Below are 14,135 nucleotides of genomic sequence, written 5' to 3'. Positions count from 1 at the left end.
CAAAGTCACTAAGTTCACGTACTATCCTAACATTGTCTTGGAATTTGATCATCTTTTTAGTCGTCATGCACGTCAGTTAACGTTGCAAACTTAGAACACCAAAGTAAAGTTTGGATGTGGTTAACGAGGCCTGAAGAGATCCCTGAAGCGCAAATTTCGAACCTCGGTATACAAGACACAAAATTTATTTTCGAGAAGAAAATAACCTAAAATATTCGATATAAAAAACGTTTGTTCATCGGAATAATTTCAAAAAGGAAGCCATACTCTTGCTTTGATTTTACAGATTTTTATCCCATTTGTCGTTATTACAGAATATTGTTATTTATCGTTATATTACCCATCTATTTTCTATTCACTTTAAAACTCAACCCATTTCAATCCAACGAACGAAAACAAGAGAAACGCTTGATTAGGTTATATTAAATTAAATTACGAGTTTCGAGAGTTTTAAGTTTTTACACAAAAAAAAAAAAAAAAAATAAGAAAATTTCCAATTCTTAAATATCAACAACTTTTAAACTTGGCGAAAAATTTGTTAAATTCGAGAAATTTCGCGAGAATAAAATTTCAATCCAAAGCAGAAGCGAGAAAAATGCAACGCTTGGATAGGTTAGGTTAGATGTTTTTATCGTATAATATCGCGCGGAATATTATAACTCTTACGGGATCGTTAACGAACAATTTTATCCGATCGAAATGCCTTGGGATCATCGAAGGAGGACAGCATGGGTGCGAAGATCCACGTCTGATTAATCGGTCGTTTCTTGGAACCGCGAGGCAACGTCATCGCGCGCCAGTGCATTTCTTTTATGTAAGAGGCCGCGGTAACGAGATTACGAGGTTGAAGTGTCGGTACATGCTAATAAATACGTTGCACACTCGTGACGAGTACGAATCGTCTCGCTTTTACGTTGATTTTTTTTTTTTTTTTAATATACTCGTGGAAGATTGATCGTTCGTTAGGTATTTAATTTTTTTGGCGAGATAGATATCTAGTGAATTATAAATTTCATTATGTAAAATTTACTTATGTAACAATGTAATTAATAGGAGAACAATTTTTAGAAAGAATTAATTATTAAGATATTCGATATTGGTAAATTTTTCAAGAAGTTTATTATAAGTTTAAGAGATATTTAAGAATTTCATTTTTATATCGGTATATATGTATCAGTTTATCTTGCAACGAGAATATTGTAATTATTGTAATCGTTCCAAAAATAATACGCTCTTTTTATTTAGTTAGATGTCACTAGTTGTTCTATCCGATCAGCTTTTTATCTTTATTTTTATAATATTCTCAATAAAGCGTACGAAACTCTACAAGTTTTAAAAATTTCAATTTCCATTGAAAAATAAATAAATAGATCCATCGTGAATTCTTCACTAGAGATGCAGTGTGAAGATACCAGAAGGTTGATAGAATAATCCAAGCAATTTTTTTTTTTTTTAAACAATTTCGAAAAAAACAATTCGTAGAGATTAATTTAATGAAACGAACAAGTACTCGAAGAGAATCGAAGAAACGTAAGCACGAATTGCCAATAGCCAACTGCGTTTTGCATCGAATATACGATGATCTTCATACGGAATGCACTCTTATTGATAATATACATCCGCGAATAAGGCATAAGGCTTCGTTTTCGAGTGAATCGATTTCGAACTGTTCGAGTACACGTGCACTTAAGTATCTCTTCAGTCTTTCTCTGCGTGAACGGTGTTTTCTATTTTATTAATCTATCGACACTCGCGAAAAAAAAAAAAGAAACTTCGAAATTATACACGTTATATCGTTAAATGTGACATCGGTAAAACGGCGATGTACGTTTATTATTTAAACCATGAAACAATTACTTTTATTTTATTATTATTATTTTTTTTTTTCATTATGTCTATATAAATAGAGTAAAAGCGTGTTCAAGCTACGAACAACCCCAACCCCTTTAAATAATCTGTCGATATTGATGCGTGGCATAAAAAACAACCTATACCTGAAAGGGTTAGGCATATAATAATAAATCGGTGCACGTGAAATGTCCTTTCTCTTCGAAACACAGGTTGAAACAAATTTCTTTCTTTTTTTCTTTTTTTTTGCTACAAATAAAATATCAATCAAGATTTACTTTTTTTTTTACCACGTTGTAACGCGGAGTGATATTATAACAGTCTGCTAAATTTCATTATGAGATGATCGAATCGTAATCCAAATTTTGACTATAACGTTTTCTTAATTTTTTCACCCCCCTCTCTATCTTCGGCATTTTAAACCACCCAATCTCGTAGGAAATGAAACTCGGCGCCAAAGAAAAGAACAAAAAAAAGAAAGAAAGAAAGACAGAAGAGGAGAAAGATTATTCCAGAGAGTTTGGACTTAGTTTTTTTTTAGCAGGGAAAAGGGACGAGAGAGAGAGTCGATGCAAGATTGAACCATCGTTATTGCCGTATCTTGTATATTCATGCAAACCTTTGAGGAACACCGTTGAGAAAAAAAAAGAAAAAAAAAAGAGATTGCTTGAATTAATGGGGAACTTCAAAGATACCCATCCATATACGTATAGATTTACATACGTGATTCTTGGGCATACGTTCTTGTCGCATATCCTTTTTGGGACGGATTAAAATTTCCTCTCTCGCGCGCATCAGGGGGAAACGTTTCCTTCCTGGGCGAACGTTAAAAAGAAATCTGGTTCCATTCGAAGCGCATCTTCAATTATACCTCCCTCTCCCCTCTGTGTACTCGTGACACAAGTTTTTCACCAACAATGATTGCAAGATTTTAAAGCCACCCTGATGTGTATACATGTATGTATAAAAGTGGCCACGCCTTCTTTCACCTAAAACCGCGTTTCACACACTGCCTAGAGATATCGTTTACCCAGATTGTATGAAACTGACACTTCGGCCAACCTCAGGTGCTAAACCCTCGAGGATATTACGCGTCAGAAAAGTCTCTTTGCTTTTGCATTAACGAGTCTGGTTACATTCGATATCTGAATTTTTCCTTTTTCTCTCTCTACCTCTCTCTCTCTCTCTCTCTCGCTCTCCTTTTTTACCCGATACGCAAGAATTCGTGTTCGTTACTTTTCGCGAGAGGAATAAATTTACTTGAATCAAGTAGTTTGGTGACTCCTTGTAGCAGAAAAAAAGAGAGAGAAAGTATCAAAGATGCGCAAAATAAATCAGGATTAATGATCATTCCCTGCAAAATTACATCGTTGATGTAAAAAAAAATTAGAAATAAATATAAATAAACAAATGGGAGACGGATGGAAACTCGCGAAAGAAGCGTGGAAAACGTAAAAAAACAAAGGCGAGAAGAAAAATAGAAGCGGAGAAGACCTAGACAAAGTGAGTCACGGGTGAGCCGGAGCGCCTATGAGGATCGATATCTCTCCACCCCCATGATCGTATCACGAAGCCATGATCGGCTGAGTATCTCGCCGCACTCGAGATTTCCCTCCAGTTCCAGCGTCGATTCGTTCGAGCGGGAGAATTAGCAGTGACACGTAGAAGGGTACTCGTGTCGCGGCAGAACGAAAGCACCGGGAGAGAGAGAGAGAGAGAGGAGAGGAGAGAGAGAGAGAGGGAGGGAGAAGGAGAGATTTATTAGCAGCCGGATAAAGTTGGCGGGTGACGGGGAACGGCGTGACGTCTAAATCATTCAGCCTGTTCAATAATGCAGAAACGCGACGCCACCATCGTGTACGATTTGGGTCAGATTCTCGAAATGGACGCCGACCTGACCCCGTGCAAGGGGACAACGAACGTCAAATTGAACGATTCGTCGTCTCTCTGGCTAGAGTTCGTCGATCTTTGCGTCAGAATGATTTTAATTCGTCCCCGGTTTGACGCGGATTTTTCATGGGGATGAGAGGGGTTAGACCCTCGTCTCGTATCGGATGACAATTCGGGAATTTGAGAGGTGTGATTTCTTTTTAAAAATGCTTATCGCGGCGATATCGCACTTGGGTCTCTCTTAAGGAGTACTTTTTAAAGTGGAAAGACGGGAGGGGTGGATAGAATAGTTTGGGTGCAAGATGGGAATTTATGCTTGTTCGGTTTTTGCATTGAACAATTTAGTGTGGTAAACTGAAGTTGTTAAAAATAAATACGTAGATATTATTTACAGTGGATTTATTTGTATACGTGTATTTATTTTTTCTTTTATTACTTAAAATGATGCGTGAGAAGGAGGCAAAATACGGGATAAGAATTTTTGTGAAACACGCATAATACATGCGTTTAATACATGCGTTAAACCGATATCTACTCTAACACCACGAAATATGTACATTCGGAAATTTAATAAAACTTAGTAAAATTCAAATTCTACGTTCCCCTTCGAAATTAATCCCAGTTTCTGAATATTTATTCTTTGATCGTCAAGAAGAATCGCCAGATAGATTAACGTTTTACGTTACACCGAAAATATTTGATATCGAACAATTTTATATATATATATATATATATGTGTGTATTTCGATGTGAATAAACAGAATTCAAAAGAGATTATTGCAATCGATTAATTAGAGCGGAGAATTGTCTGGCAAAAAGTCTCTACGCGTCAAATCAATTTTTCTACGCAACGCGTATATAAGTAAGAGCGTGACATGAAAAAACGTCGCGGGCCGCGATCGCCTCCGACACGAATGGAAGAACAACAAGGTCCGCGAGTGTGCGCGCGCGCGTGTGTGTGTGCGTGTGTACGAGTAATGAAAGGTTTTGCTTACTCGAGTAGTGATCCTCCTCGGATATGTCGGCTGGCTCCGGGGTCGAGATGTTTTCCTGCAACAAGATGCAAACGCGTCGTTAGCGCCAGTGCAACCACCGCCACTTGTCGAACGATTTTCTCGCGCGAGAGGTGCAAAAGAGCTTTTCAACTTTTTTCCCCACAAACGGCCCCCGCGTGCTTTTCGCACCACCACCACCACCACCACCGTAATTCTTAATAAGAGAGGACGCGGCGAGGAAATATAAAGCGGTATTCACTATTTTAACGTACCCATGCACGCCTCGCGAAAAAAAGTTTTATAATATTTATTGCACTCGAGTTTTTACCATTCACGCTACCAGTAGCAGCGAGATAAAATAGTGAATTCGAAGAGAAACAGTTTTCCAAATTTATTTATTTATTTTACTTATTTATTTCCTTTTTTCGAAAAGATGGAAGCGAGAAGGTGACAGTTTCTGAGACATCTGGCGGCGGGTTCGAGAACCACCACCCTTGAATCTCTCACTTAAATTATCAACCTCGATAATATTTCTCCTCTCACGCGTTCAAGGAACGAAATAAATTTCCCATAAATTCAAAAAACAAAAAAAAACTAACAGGCGAGGATAGGGGAGATGGGCAGAAAGGGAAGCGAAAAGCGTTCAAAACTCGAAAAATCCGAGAATCTATCGTAGAAGGCGAGCCTCTCGCGTTTCACGGAATCGCGATTGTCTTCGTCCGCGATTGCGCCACGCTCGAAACTCACCGACACAGCCGTACTTTCCGTACACCCACGGAACGGCCGTGGACTTTATTGTCCCGGATCGAGAGCTGGCGGCGGCGGCTTGCGGTTCGTCCGAACGCAAATTACTTACGCCTCGGCTCGGCGACGTGCCGTGGGAGATCGAGGCACGTCGAGAATCTCGAGGATCGATACGCCGCTCTTGAAAGGGAGGGGGGATTATTGGCGAATAAATAATACGATTTGGAGGCTAATTCGTAGGTAAACGCGTTCGAAAATGAATATAAAGTGACCATATGTATACGTAATCGTTGTTGGTTAAATAATTCGAGTAATGGTACTTGGCCGGATACTTGGTGTCTGCGATATCACGGCGAGGATAAGTGTTGTCTATGGTATTTAAGGAATGATCTATGCATATTGACAAACGATTATTTCAAGTAATGTATACAGTGGACGGGTGTGTATTTAAAGAACACGTTCGTGGTGTTTGCTTGTCCGCGGGAAGGGAGATATACAGGTCTTCGAATGTATATTGAATGCGAGTAACGACCGTTATACGATTATTAAGCCCGTGGATAATCCGCGTGATGATGTTTAAACAACTATTGGATCTATTCGAGGAAAAACCGTATCTCTTTGAATCCGCAACGACGACTGTAATTTCGGATGATACACACGTGCTCGTATATGGCATGATTTGAAAATTCCTTTTCAAAATTGTCCACCTCAGAATCGATCGGTCCTCTCCTCGAACGAAACGAGGCGAGCGCTCGCCGGTTTCGCAAGGCATGGCCGGGATAGGGACTCTCCTATCTGTGTCAGGTCTCGTGTTGCAACTGCAGAAGGTCGACCGGTGTACGCGTCGCGCTGAGAGCACGGCCAATTGATACAGGCCGCAATTTTGTGTCGCGGAGGACGTGCATACCGCACCGAAAAGTGTACATTAAAAAGGATCCCCTCCTTTCGTTGTTTTCATTAATCTTCCGTCTTCCACGGCCCAGATACGTAAGACTGTGCTCGACAGGAGAGCTAAACGTGTTAATATATATATATATTAACCATAAGGGCGTAGAAAATCACATGGGCGAATTGATGGTCGGGATCGCGAATAAAAGGTGAATCCATTAACCCATATACCGGATACCGGCGCGCGATAAATCTTTCCGCCTACCTGGTATCGCGTGAATTGCACAATGCTGCTTGAGAGGGGAGGGGGGAGCGTAAAACGGAAGAATAGGGGAAAAGGGGGAAAAAAAAGGAGAGGAAAGGATCATCGACACGAATAGCTTCCTTCGACCGATGATATTTTACATCGTTCGAGGCTTCCTGAGAAATCGCGACATCGGTTTCTGTGATCGGTTCCAACAAGAGGATCGAAACACCGTCCTCGAGGAGATTCTACCGTTACAATCCTCCCGCGCATTCCGCTCGTGATCGCGGGAAGGAAAAGCTTGGCTGCCTTTTAATAATCGGTGGAATTTATTGGCCGACGCAACTCGCTTCATCCTCGGTGATATACGGGTTATTTTAAGAATCTTTCATTAAGAATTTAATATAAGTACAGGTGGCAGCCGTTGCATCGGTTGTTTCGTTTCCGGCCCGGCCAGGTGGCGCCAAAAGGTGGTGGAAAACTTGATTTCGAATTTTTAAACTTCAATTAATTCGGATTATGGATCAAAATTAAGTGAATATTATTTCTGGAGAGGACGAATATTTATATTTTTCCTTTGCAATTATCGTTAAAAATTTTTGAATAATTACGAATAATTCGAGCTTCGATTCTCATACGCAAAATAAAGAAGTCAATATAATCATCCCCCATTACCATTTTACTTGTACCCGATGAACCAGACCGGCAATCAGATACTGTAAATCAAATAAATCGAATATTTTCTTCTTTTCTCTTTTCGTTTGTTTTCCACGACTCGTCCGCTATCACCGATAAGCATAACCGGTTGACCGATCCACGACGAGAGGCGAATCCGTTTTTACAATTTAAATCGATTTCAATTTTCCCGCCACTCGCGATTAAGATCCTATTTTCGTATAATTAGAATCGTGATAGGAAACGTGTTGGGAAATCGAGCGGTTATTAGTTTATTCGTGAGAAGAAAAAATATAAGTGCGTGTGCGATGGAGCGTTAATTGATAGGGATAGAAACGATTTGGAAAAGTTGCTGATCGAACAGTTTGGATTACAATCATTATACTTGGATTATACTTGGAGTGTCGCTGTTTCGAAACCTGATACACTGCGCAAAATATGTAATTATAATTGGTTCCAAGACGACGAGGGGGGATAGGGGCGAACATTGGGTTCGAATAATCGATGCTCTACCGTGATTATAATTAACTCGATATCGAAGGGTAGCTGTGTGCGAGTTATTTTAATACATACTAGTCACGAATTAAACTCGAAAGAAAGAAATTCTTTTCTTAACTATCAATTTCTCCAAATAATTTCCTCGTATCAATCTCCTGATATAACGTAGACTTCATTATTTCCTTTACGCAATTAAACTGGTTAAACCAAGTCTACTTATTTCCACAAAATTTTAAAACGAAAATTCTTCTTTTTTTCTCCTCTCCAAATATATAGAATTTAAATAAAAAAAATCTCATTCGTTTCCATAAAATTTTTAAGATGGAGGCGAGAGCTGCCCCCCTCCCCGCATAATCTATAATATCAACGTAATCCAAAAGCTCGCTTCGCCGAGTGGAAGCGTCTCGGTGAAATCGGTTAACTCGACGCTTCCTTCTGCGGCCGGTGTGGCCTCTCTCTCATTTTTCTCCCCCTGCTTCTTGTTGCCGGCCTCGAAGACGAGCACCGCTCCCGGCTCGTTTCTCATTCGGCGCGGTGCGCTCTGTCGTAGGTGTATACGGCCGACTGGCCGCGCGCTCGCCGAGATTCCCATTTATCAGGGTACATCCGGCGGAAGTGGGGCGGCCCGTGCGTAGGTGAGACGGGGCGAAAGAGAGAAGATAGACGGCCGGCGGAGAGAGAGAAACCCAGAGGACATTGTTCATTAGTACCTGTGACCTCAGGATACCCTGTCCCTTCTATGATTTATGGCTCGTTTAGGTTACGAGATTGGCCGTAACGATTCCGCGAGTTTTTTTTCTTTTGCCCTGCGTGATTGGTCGAGGAAATTGCTCGATCGAATAGCTTCTTTTCGTGGAAAAAGGAAATCCGTTTAATTACGATTGTTTTGTCAAGTGTTTTTATTTTAGATTCGAATAATAAGAGCAAGAAAACAGCCGACACGTAAAGTAAGTTGTTTATTTAAAAAAATCTGTGTCTTGGTACGCGAGAGACTCGAGTGAATTCGTCTTTGTTAAATTTGTCGACACTAACGAAGTTGCAAGGCGAAATTCCGGCCAGGATGCAAGCTCAAAAAAAAAAAGGGGGGGGAAACAATAAAACCGAAACGAGAAGAAGAGGAGAAACCAAGTTCACGCCACCAGTTGACTCCCTCTCGCGTCAGTGACAATTGCTTCATCACTGTGCAAACTGTACCGTATCACCAGCTAGATAAACTAACAAGAACGACACATACGAGAAACGTTGACCCGTTTGTTTAAATCATTCTTGTATAAAAAAAAGAAGAAGAAAGAAAGAGAAAAACCAGCTGATTCCGATACAACGATCCCCCGTTAAAACCAAATAAGAGATACCTATATACGACAGGATGACGCGCAGCATCTCCTTTGCTCGGCTCGCAGCCGCTAACGTACCGGTTCTCAACCCAAGATCTGTATTTGTCGTCTTCATTAACGAGGTGACAAACGCGTCACGGCGCGTAATAACTTGGCCTCACGATCCTCGCGTAAGCTCCTTCTCGTCTCGACGACACTCGCGCAAAGAGACAAAAAAGAAAGAAAGAAAGAAAGAAAGAAAGAAATGGAAGAAACATACGAAAAAGAAAAGAAAGAAAGCGCAGCGAAGTGGACGTCCACGCGGAATTATCCACCGTGGCGGGCACAGGCCTGGAACCCGGCCTATAAGACCGACGAAGAAATTGCCTACTGGCAGGGGCGGCGGGCCGAGTTGCCCGCTGCCAGGGGCACAGAGGGAGCTGCGCGCGTCCAGGGAGATACGGTTGGAACGTTTGTTTAGTTGGCTGCAATTAAGCCACTTGGCGGCAATTGTTTGTCGCTCAGCACAGAATTCCGCTCCCACCGTGCGGATACGCGGCCATAAAGCGCGCGTGTGCGTTCACCCGCTCGCGCGCCTCGTGTTGTACCAACTCGCCACCAACACGGCAATTCCAGACGATAAAAGCCGAGCGAGTTTGCCGGGGTTAGGGGTCAACCGGGTCCAGTAGCCGGTGTCCGACCAATCAGCGGCGGGGCCGGACACGCTGGCGCGAGATCGCCACGGACGATTGTCTTTTGTCTTCGGCGCGGTCGCTAAAGATGGACGACGATGAATTGCGCGCCGAAGTCACGCGACGACCGAGCTGCCCGGCTGGCTGCATACTGCATCTTTTTTATTGGACTTGGAACGATCGATTGACTGTTTGCAACGAGCAGGATTGATCTTATGGATCTTGTGCGGCTCGTTAAGGGGGGATTTTAAACGTTGCTTTGTTACTCGCCAATTTTTCTTTTTTTTTTTTGATAATAAAAAGGTATTCAGGAATTACATACTTCGTAATATCGATGTCCAGAAGATGTCCTTTTCTCTTTAAAGGCACGGCGTTAATCGGGAGAAACGTTCACACAGCGGCGAACGGGTCCGCTCGTAAATCGTTGACGGAAGGTCGCACGGTTTGCCATGCATCTCGAGGATAAAAGAAATTGGACCATTAGAAGCGAAGAGAGAATCGGTGGACCGGTTTGATTTAGCTCGCCGTGGATAATGGGCAAATGATCGTGGCCTACCGGTGATTTCAGGGCCGTGTGTTTTGACTGGGGTGAAGCACCTATCTTCCTTTCTCTCTCTCATCCTCCGCTGCCTCTCCATCCTCGTTCCACCGAATACACGGCGAGCGCCTCTCAATTTCGGCTCATTTGCCTACCAAATCCGACGGCCTATAAATACACGGCTACTCGTACGGTGAACGGGTCTCAAGGTCACTGGTAATTACCTCACAAAGTCAACCACGCTCGCGCCCTTGCGCGTTTCTCTTTCCACTATTTATACCGATTTTTATCGCCCATTGTTGCGTGTATCCTTCGACCACTGTTTGTCCGATCAATGTTTTGTTGTCACGTGCTTTCGATCGTGTTGTTTCTTCTTTCGAGCCGTTTGATTCGATAGTCGACCGATAGAAATTAATTTCGTCGAGTTTCTTAAATAAAATCGAAAAATATATATATATATAGCGACATCCGTGAACGAGTATATCCAAGATATCTTAATTATCCGACGAGACCAAGTTCGAGTTAAAAATAGCTCGATCCAAAATACTTTTGAAACGACAATGGGATAATTTGATCGATTAGTCTCGAAAAATAAATGGACGGGAATAAATGGACGAATCACAGGGACCACCGACCAAGAGAGGCGTCCCAAGTTATTTCACACGAGTTCGATTCTATCCACGGTGTGTACCACCTATAACCCACGTTGAGGATGAATCATCCACGAGAACGAGTCGCTTCTTTCTCTAAACAAGACCAAACCGACCTGCATCCTCTAACGGTCCCTTTCGAAAACCGAGAAACGTTTCGCCAGCGCCATGTTGCAACCTCCGGAAAGGGGAAAGAGGAGTCCAAGAGGACACACCTGCAACCCATCACCGAGTGTTGCGCACGAGGCAAAAAGTGTGGCCTGTTTCCAACGTTTCCATCCAGCCAGAAGATGCAAGTATTTATACGATATACGCTAACGTATATACACACATACGTGAGGATCGATCCTCTGCGTTAAAAAATTAGGAAACACGTAATTTATTCTTCTTCTTATGTAATAAAATTTATATCCACCATGACTCGGATATTTTTCTTACGAATATTCATATTTTTATTACGTAAGAAAATTATACATCGTTTCCTCGGCGTAAATTCTCTAATTTCGTTTCGATTAGGAATACTTCAATTTTATAATGAGATCGAATTCTTGGAACAAGTTAATCGCATCTCGATGAATTGCCTTCATATATATATCGTTGCTCGAATCCTATCGCCATAAACAAATCCGAAATAAAATCTCGATTCCCACGAGAAAGGTGTCGCTCCCTTTGCCCTGAAAAAAATTTCGAATCGCCTCGTATATACCCCCTCGTATACTCGAACGCCCATTTCCAGAACAGAACCTAACCTAAAAGAAGAAGAAGAAGAAGAAGGGGGGAAAAAACGGAGAAAAAAAGAAAAAAACTCGGAACGCTTCACTCGCGTATCCACTCGTATCTCCGCCCAGTCCAAGGATACCGAGCGTCTTGCGCCCGTTTCGTGGCAAACGTATTCGTCTCGCAAACGAGACGAAGAGTGGAGAGGGGTCGAGGAGAGGGCGCTGGTCGCCTGACGTCATCGGGAACGAATGCTCCGGAGCTTGTTCAGGTTGCGTCAGGGGGATCCGTGATGATCGTCGGAGCTCTTCTGATTCTTGGCGGGAGGGGGGGGGGAGGGAGGCAGGGGAGGGGAGGACGACCGGGGTCACCGTCGCCGGGATAACCTCACACGTGTGCGGCCCAAAAAAAAAGGAAGGCCGAGATGGGAGGGGGAGGAGGAGAGGAGAGGAGAGGAGAGGAGGAGGAGGCGAATGGCGACGACGCCTGAGGCGAGCAACTCTCCGTGTAGATGTTTGACGTGGCGGAGGGAGGTGGCCGTCCGCGGAAAAATAACAGGCTGGAAATGGAGACTACTATTCGATCGTTCTGTTATCGAACGAAGGCGTCGATGATCGGGCCGGTTAATCGTGCCACCCAGGTGATAACGATTCGTTTCGAACGTAGTGGAATTGGAATTGCGCATTCGAGCATCGGAAGGGGAAAATTTTCCATACGTGAGAGGCTGAAGGGGAGACGGAGTTTTTTGATCTTTTCCTTTCTTTTTTAAATTTCTCGTTCCAACTCGTTAACGGCCATATTTTACCTACGTGTTAATCGCGTTATTCATTCTTAACCTCGTCGATTATTTTAGCCGAGAGTACGTTCGGAGATCGAATCGTCCAAGAAGCTCATTCTTGAAACCATTACGCACAAAAATCGTAAGGTTGATCCAACGAAAACGACAGAAAGAAAGGGAAAAGAATCAATAAGTGAAAAATTAAACCAATACGAGAAGGGGGAGAATGGGTGTGAGAAAAAAGGAAAAGGGGGTCACACGCGCGTAACAAGGCTGGCTTGCACCCCGGGCATAATGGACGTGTTACACGGGCGTGGATTCAGAGAAACACGGGCTGTACATGCACGTATACACGCGCGAGGCATCGTATGCTCGACGGATGGACGGACGGACAAACGAATGGGAGACTGTTACACCCAATTGTCCCTCGTTGTGCGGGGGTCAAGTAAGGTAGCCAACCGGGCACCGCTGTGCACCGTTGTCATCCGTGACTGGTGCTGGATAAACTGCAGGCCGGCTCGAAAATACAGCGACAGCCCGGTGGGAAAACAGCGACGTTACTTTACGATATCGTCACGCCTGTCGCCTGATATAGTAACAGGCCGACGTCGCCTCCGTGCCGTTTCCAAGCCGTGGCAAGCCTGGCCCCGATGATTAGGCCATCAGCTACGAGATGCTGCTCGCTCGCTTATCTCCACGCCTCGTTCGTTACGTTCGGGGATTTTCTTCGGTTTTTCTCTTTCTTTATTTCGAGAGCCGTATCTCGGACACGGTTTGATGGAATTCTTCGTCCGGTTAAGTTTCTCCCTCCCCTCGCTCCTCGCTCATTTAATCTCCGCTTTTTGTGATTCGTTACTTGTCATTGTTGAGAAATTTTAATTACGTTTTAAAATCTCCTCCTTTCCTTCTCGTTTAACAATAAAGAGTTTTCACGCTTGTTTTCTTTTTCCTTCGAATATCTATCCTCGACGAAAAATAAAAATATGCAAGCAGGAATCTGCCGATTTAAATAATTGTATACAAATTTCGAGCGACACAGTTCGAAAATTCGCGAGAAGAGAACGAATTTAACAATGAAGGGAAAAGAAAAATCCAAACGATCCAAAAATACACACAGGAGAAAAGGAAAAAGTGGCAAAAGGGAGAGAACCCATCCATCGCGCTCCGTTCAGCACCCTTCACTTTCGCGTTCAATGGAATATTTCCAATCCCTTTTTTTCTCTTTTCGGGGAAACACCCCACCCTCCCTCTCCCCCGCGTATCGAACGCCAATCGACAAGACCCGTATCGGCGTGCTCGTGCGTGAGGTATCATCTGATCGGGTGGGCATTCGGCCACGAGGGAAGGCGAACGTACGAAAAAGAGGAAGAGAGAATAGAACGTTTCGAGCACGCGCCCTACTCTATCCGCTTCCGCCGCGTAGACGCGTTCGATTCGTTTCTCTTCAGTCGCGTCTCGCGCCACGAGCAGGGAGTATGCGCTTTATCACTTCTCTTCTCTCGGATAATTTTTTTCCCCTTCCGAAGACGGACCAACGATAAATTGTTATTTTTTCTAATCCCGTTTCTCCTCTCCCTTTTTTCGTGAATTTCAATCGTATCTTTGGAAATTAATCTTGTATGTAATTTCAATCGTTGAAAGAATAAATATAACGGGCTTCTTGGA

At 43.1% G+C, this 14,135-nt stretch overlaps 1 protein-coding gene and 1 long non-coding RNA gene across 7 annotated transcripts in view; one reads left to right on the top strand and one right to left on the bottom strand.

The window, feature by feature from the left end:
- Window positions 1-14,135, bottom strand: part of LOC107995341 (nucleolar protein 4-like) — a 95,041-nt gene that overhangs the window by 35,030 nt on the left and 45,876 nt on the right. For 4 of the 6 annotated variants that reach the window (XM_062078101.1, XM_062078102.1, XM_062078106.1 and 1 more), the window contains exon 2: window positions 4,734-4,788. The exons of 1 other annotated variant lie outside the window; for it this stretch is intronic. In XM_062078101.1, the coding sequence (XP_061934085.1) occupies window positions 4,734-4,788 (55 nt within the window). Of the gene's footprint in view, window positions 1-2,571; window positions 2,951-4,733; window positions 4,789-14,135 lie in introns of those variants that run through there. One more of the 6 variants, XM_062078103.1, reaches the window with a different exon arrangement.
- The window catches only part of LOC114578307 (uncharacterized), a 41,920-nt gene that overhangs the window by 1,599 nt on the left and 26,186 nt on the right, over window positions 1-14,135 (top strand). The window lies entirely within an intron of this gene.

This window comes from Apis cerana, linkage group LG8 (genome assembly GCF_029169275.1).
Source record: "Apis cerana isolate GH-2021 linkage group LG8, AcerK_1.0, whole genome shotgun sequence".
NCBI classification, from domain to species: domain Eukaryota; kingdom Metazoa; phylum Arthropoda; class Insecta; order Hymenoptera; family Apidae; genus Apis; species Apis cerana.
Note: the sequence above shows the minus strand (reverse complement) of the source record. Positions and strands in the feature narration are given on the sequence as shown.